General features: G+C 39.4%; 1 protein-coding gene across 1 annotated transcript; it reads right to left on the bottom strand.

Annotated features, from left to right (window-relative positions):
* Positions 1-1,884: 1,884 nt before the first annotated feature.
* LOC110903411 (subtilisin-like protease) lies at positions 1,885-4,294 on the bottom strand. Its single transcript, XM_022149377.2, has one exon. The coding sequence runs from the start codon at positions 4,292-4,294 to the stop codon at positions 2,066-2,068; it is 2,229 nt and encodes a 742-aa protein (XP_022005069.1). The 3' UTR covers positions 1,885-2,065.
* Positions 4,295-5,821: the final 1,527 nt, after the last annotated feature.

The following is a 5,821-nucleotide window of genomic DNA, read 5'->3' as shown; positions in this document are numbered from 1 at the left end:
TCTAAAGGACTTCATATGAGACTAATGGATGTCGTCACCGCATACTTATACGGGACACTTGAAAATGACATCTACATGAAAATCCCTAAAGGATTAAAATTGCCTGAAGCATTAAAATCAACACCTCGAGAAATGTGTTCTATAAAGCTCCAGAGATCTTTATATGGTCTCAAACAATCTGGTCGTATGTGGTGCAATCGACTTAGTGAATATCTCGAAAAAGAAGGATACAAGTCTAATGTAATTAGTCCATATGTCTTGAAAAAAAGATCACTCTCAAATTTCACTATAATAGCAGTCTATGTTGATGATATCAACATGATCGGATCTCTTGAAGAGATAGAGAAAGCTGCTCAGTTGTTAAAGAAGGAATTTGAAATGAAAGATCTTGGTATGACGAAATTATGTATCGGACTACAATTTGAGTATCTGTGCAATGGTACATTTGTCCATCTATCAAACTACATCCAGAAGATGTTAGTACGTTTCAATATGGACAAAGCACATCCGTTTAGCGTACCTATGGTTGTCCGACCGCTAGATCCACACAAGGATCCTTATCGCCCTCAAGAAGAAGGCGAAGAAGTACTTGGTCCAGAAGTACCGTACTTAAGCGCGATCGGTGCCCTTATGTATCTCGCAAATAACACAAGACCTGACATTGCATTCGCAGTACATGTACTAGCGAGATACAGTTCGAATCCAACACGTAGACACTGGAATGGTGTAAAACATGTATTCCGGTATATTTGCGGGACCCAAGACTTAGGTCTTTTCTATCAGAAAGATCAAAAGTCCCAGCTGGTTGGGTATGCTGATGCTGGATATCTATCAGATCCTCACAAAGCAAAATCTCAAATAGGTTATGTATTCACATACGGTGGCACAACAATTTCTTGGAAGTCGACTAAGCAAACACTTACAGCAACATCATCAAATCATGCCGAATTGATAGCATTGTATGATGCTGGTCGAGAATGCATGTGGTTGAGATCAATGATCAATCATATACAAGAAACATGCGGATTAGAACAAATCAAGAAAGACCCGATGATTATTTACGAAGACAACGCTGCTTGCATAGCTCAAATAAGAGACGGCTACATTAAAGGCGATAGAACAAAGCACATCTCACCAAAGTTCTTCTCAACGTATGACTTACAAAAGGAAGGGGAAATCGATGTTCGTCAGATCAAGTCAAGTGAAAATCTAGCAAACCTGTTCACAAAATCTTTACCTAGAAGCAGTTTCGAGCAGTTATCACATGAGATCGGGCTTCGTAGATTGAAAGACGTTAGTTAAATTGAGGGGGAGCATTATACACGTTGTACTCTTTTCCTTGACTAAGTTTTGTCCCGTTGGGTTTTCTTAGAACGGTTTTTAATGAGGCAGCATAACTGGTCCTGCAGTATCAGTTTATTCATTCATTGTTATATTCATTATGTTCATCAAGAAGATTCTGGGCAACAATGAAAACCATTTTCATAGATTACATATGGATTTATGTTGTTTGTATGTGATCATAGTTTGTAATATGTTATTTTAATCAGGCAATTATCGTGGTGGACCTTATGATTCTTGATGGAGCAACTGTAGCACGGTTTTGCAAACTTAACGAAAAAACCCGAGTTACACTCACTCCATACAAGATGATTAAATTCGCAACACTTACAAGGATCTGGATGCAGTTCATGTTTTTTTTTTTTTTTTTTTTTTTTTCTAATGGGTTCTTTTGATAGATTATCACTAATATTTTCCAAATCATACAAGATTTTCACTAGTTCTCACTATTTTTTTCCAAACTGACTGGGTTCCTAGGAACCCACAAAATGTGGCTAAATCTGCCACTATGTTTAAGGTCCATTAGGGTCTACCATAAATGAGTTAAACTATATAGCCAACAGCTTAATTTGTTTCATTAACGAGTTCAATACTTGAACTCGACAATTTATGAAGTAAATCAAGTGTTATTAATGTGGACAACAAACGGAAATAAGCAAGATAGAGAACATGCATGATTCAAACAAAACTAGAAAAATGTGGGATCAAGACTTTGTTGTTTCCCTCACACGAACTTGACAGAGAACGGGGTTCTCACTGTGTGTTTATCAGAAGTCCAAAGCATAAATCCTTCCCCATATGGAGCTTGTGGTTCCTGTGTTTTGTCGCGTATGAACATCACCTGATACGTCAAATTTTGGTTCACTTTGCTGAACTGGAGCTCTGCGGGACCAACTTCTAAATCTAGACCGATTGGTAAAGCAACACTTTTTATGGTGTAAGTTGAATTTGCTTCACCAACATTAGTCACTGTCCTTGTGAAATTTTTTATTTCACCAGGTCCTAAAGTAACCGCAAATGAAGGATAGTTCAGTTGTGCTTCTGGTATAACTTCTGTGCACGTGACCCGTTTCTGCACGATGACTCCAACTTGTTTGCTGGTATATCCGAGACCACATAAATAAGGTATGTAGTCATCGGGTTGGATGTCGAAAATCAGTCCTGGATCACTGGCTTTTGATGGGTTGACGTGTCCAGCACCGATTGCAAAGATATTTGCAGGGAGATCTCTCTCGTCCTCAATGGGTTGGCCACCGAGGTTTAGCTTACCTGCTGTGGTCATGATTGCAGACTTGATGGCTGCTGGAGACCAATCAGGATGTGCACTTTTTAACAGTGCTGATATACCTGAAAGATGTGGGCATGACATCGAAGTCCCAGATATCATGTTAAATGTTGCTTTTGTTTGTGTCGAGTTATCAACTGATACGGGCCAAGCTGCAAGAATGCTAACTCCAGGACCGATGATGTCGGGCTTCAAAATTCCTGGGCTTGCCAAGCTCGGTCCCCGGGACGAGAAAGAAGCCACTGCAGGAGCTGAATCTACGCCAATAATAGTTCCCCGGAATATGATGGTAGCAACAGGAGATGAGGTTGAATTGATGTATGTTTTGATTGTTACACCGACATCATAAGCAACGTGTGATGCAGGCAGAACATGAGGATCAGCTTCTGTAGAATCCCCATCACTCTCTCCGTTTGCAAGAATCATCGCAGCCCCTCCAGCATCTTTTACGGTCTGCCCTTTGTCAATCCGTGCTATGTCACCACCTCTATCACACAGCACTACTTTCCCTTTAACATCGATGTTTTTTAACGATCCAGGAGCGCACCATGCTGCATCTTGGCCGCCATTCAAACCCGGGTACACAAGTGGCATATAATTTTGAGGAAAATCTTTTGGTTGGAACAAAGATTCTCCATCAAGCAAGTCCTTGTTTCCGAGATAAACGGTTGCTCTTATGTTTCTATCGACGGTGCTAGCACCTACAGTGAGAATCCATGGTGCCTCATTTGACAATGATGAGTTCACTGGACCCTCATTCCCTGCTGAGCAACTTACAAAGATTCCTTTCTGAATAGCACTAAACGCACCAACTGCGATACCATCCTCATAAAATGGAACCGAACCTCCACCGAGCGAGAGTGAAAGCACGTCCACTCCGTCTTCAATGGCCGCATCCATACCTGCTAAGATGTCACTATCGAGACAAGTACTATCACAAACTTTATACATGGCCACATGAGCAAGTGGGGCCATTCCAGCTGCAGTGCCTTTTGCTTGCCCAAACACATTGGCACCTTCGACAAAGTTCCCAGCAGCTGTACCAGAAGTGTGGGTCCCGTGTCCATCTTCATCAATCGGTGAACCCGAACCATTTTCAGTAAAATCCCTCGCTCCGATCAGCTTATTGTTACACCCTGAAACATCACATTTGCCTTTCCATTTCGCAGGAGGAGGAGGTACCTCTTTGTCATCAAAAGAAGGATGTCCAGGCGTAATTCCGGTGTCTAAAACCCCGATTATGATTCCCTTTCCATAGTTCGATGCATTCCAGACCCCTAAATTCTGATGCAACCCCAAGAACGTTGGAGTATGCGTCGTATGCAGCTTGTACGCCCTGTCGCGTCTTGCTGACATGAACCCGTCCATATTCCCTATTGCCTTTACTTGATCCGCAGTCAGTTTGGCTGCAAACCCAGTGAACACATGTTGGTATGCGTGGATCAAGCTCGGTTTCACATCTGAGTGGGCAGTGCTAGCCTTCAGAAAGGAATTGTACCAACCTCTACGGTCTTCAGGTTTATCAAACTTCACGCCATCTGGAGCGTTTAAGTGGACAATGTAGGTTTCTGCTTGGTCGGAATTCGCAAAAGCGATTGTAAAGATGGTGGTGAAAGTAAGAACCAACAATAGCAAAACCTGTAAAAGATTAGTTCTCTTTATCTCCATGTTTATTGGAGATTTGAGCACATATCACCTGAGATGTTTGAAAAATCTCTATATATATATAGTGAATAGAACTTCATTGTGTAAATCTATAATATTTTGTCTTAGTTTTTTTGGATTATGTGAATATGCGGCGCTGATTTCATTTTCTTACATTGTAATTAACAAACGATTACTTCTAAGTAGCATTGTTTAAACTACTGATAATTTTGATATAACCAAGGAACAGAAGCAATATTGCTGGCACAAACTGGTGAAGGTATTGCAAAATGTGAACTTCTCAAATGGTTTGTCTAAGAGTCTATCACCCGGCTGGACATGTTATCGAATATTAATGAGTTATAAATGCATCGATAACTTTATAAAATATATTACTTTAAAATGTTTTTATATTTTATAGGTTTCAAGATGAATGAACTAAAATGATGATTTTAAAATAAAAAAATAATAAAAACAACAAAGTTAGAGATCAAGTTTAGATGTTGAAAAGCCAAGTTTAATCATGGTTAAATGCTGAAATGGATGATTAAAATAAAGATGTTAATGGTGTTGTAGAAAAAAAGAGGTCATGAAGATTCATATAATTTCGTAGGTTTATACATGAAATATCCAATATTTTATTTAATAAATTAGATTATTATTTTTCGTGTTATGAATTTACATCGAGATAGTTGGTAAACGGGCAACAAGCTGCGCCGCATGACCCTTTGAAGTCGACTAAGTAGGTGCAAAAGAAAAGAATTAACATTGGGCTAACTAGAATTCACGTGGGTTGTAAAACAAATAACTAAATGGGCTTGAAGGCTTGGCATGATGGGTTGTTACTGGACCGAAAGGATTCAGAAGGGCTAATTTTTTTTTATCAACCATGGATGTAAGGTTTAGCTAGTAAGTGTATAAAATCAGGTTTTACCTTAGTTGAACATGTCTAGTTTGTAATCTATGAGTGTTTTATGTATTCGTTTTGAGTTTTGAAGAGCCCCGAATAACGATTTTTCTTAATTCAAATTTATTGAGTGTTAATTAGGAGATAATCCGTCTGACAGTGTCCTAGCTTATTTAATTGGCTGTCAACCCTTAACTCCTTAAGGTCAGCACGGCCGGATTTCTTCTCCATTATCCTTCAAAAATATAAAACAAATATGATTATGTCTACTCTTCCAACTTGGTAATCAACCTAGGACCTAGGTTATTTCTGGCTTCTAAACCTGAAACGTAAGGGTGAATATCTTCTTAATGTTGGTATCATCGTCATCCGAAACCCAGGACCAATCGGAACGGATGGACTTGTGACCACAAACACAATCATTCACGTACAAACCACAACACTCACACGAATTCATGATAATGAATTGAAACGAGAATGACTTGCAGAAACAGTAAACTAACCGAATGTAAAACTAGATTGACACTTGAACTTTTGAATATGATAACTACTTGAAACACGTTCGAATACAAACTGATAACCGCCGATATGATAGGGAAGTTTGGCAGCGAATTTATAGGGATGAAGAGGTACGTCTCCAATAG

This window comes from Helianthus annuus, chromosome 13, assembly GCF_002127325.2.
Source record: "Helianthus annuus cultivar XRQ/B chromosome 13, HanXRQr2.0-SUNRISE, whole genome shotgun sequence".
Lineage (NCBI taxonomy): Eukaryota > Viridiplantae > Streptophyta > Magnoliopsida > Asterales > Asteraceae > Helianthus > Helianthus annuus.
The sequence above is the reverse complement of the archived record's forward strand: the minus strand, read 5'-3'. Positions and strand labels throughout refer to the sequence as shown.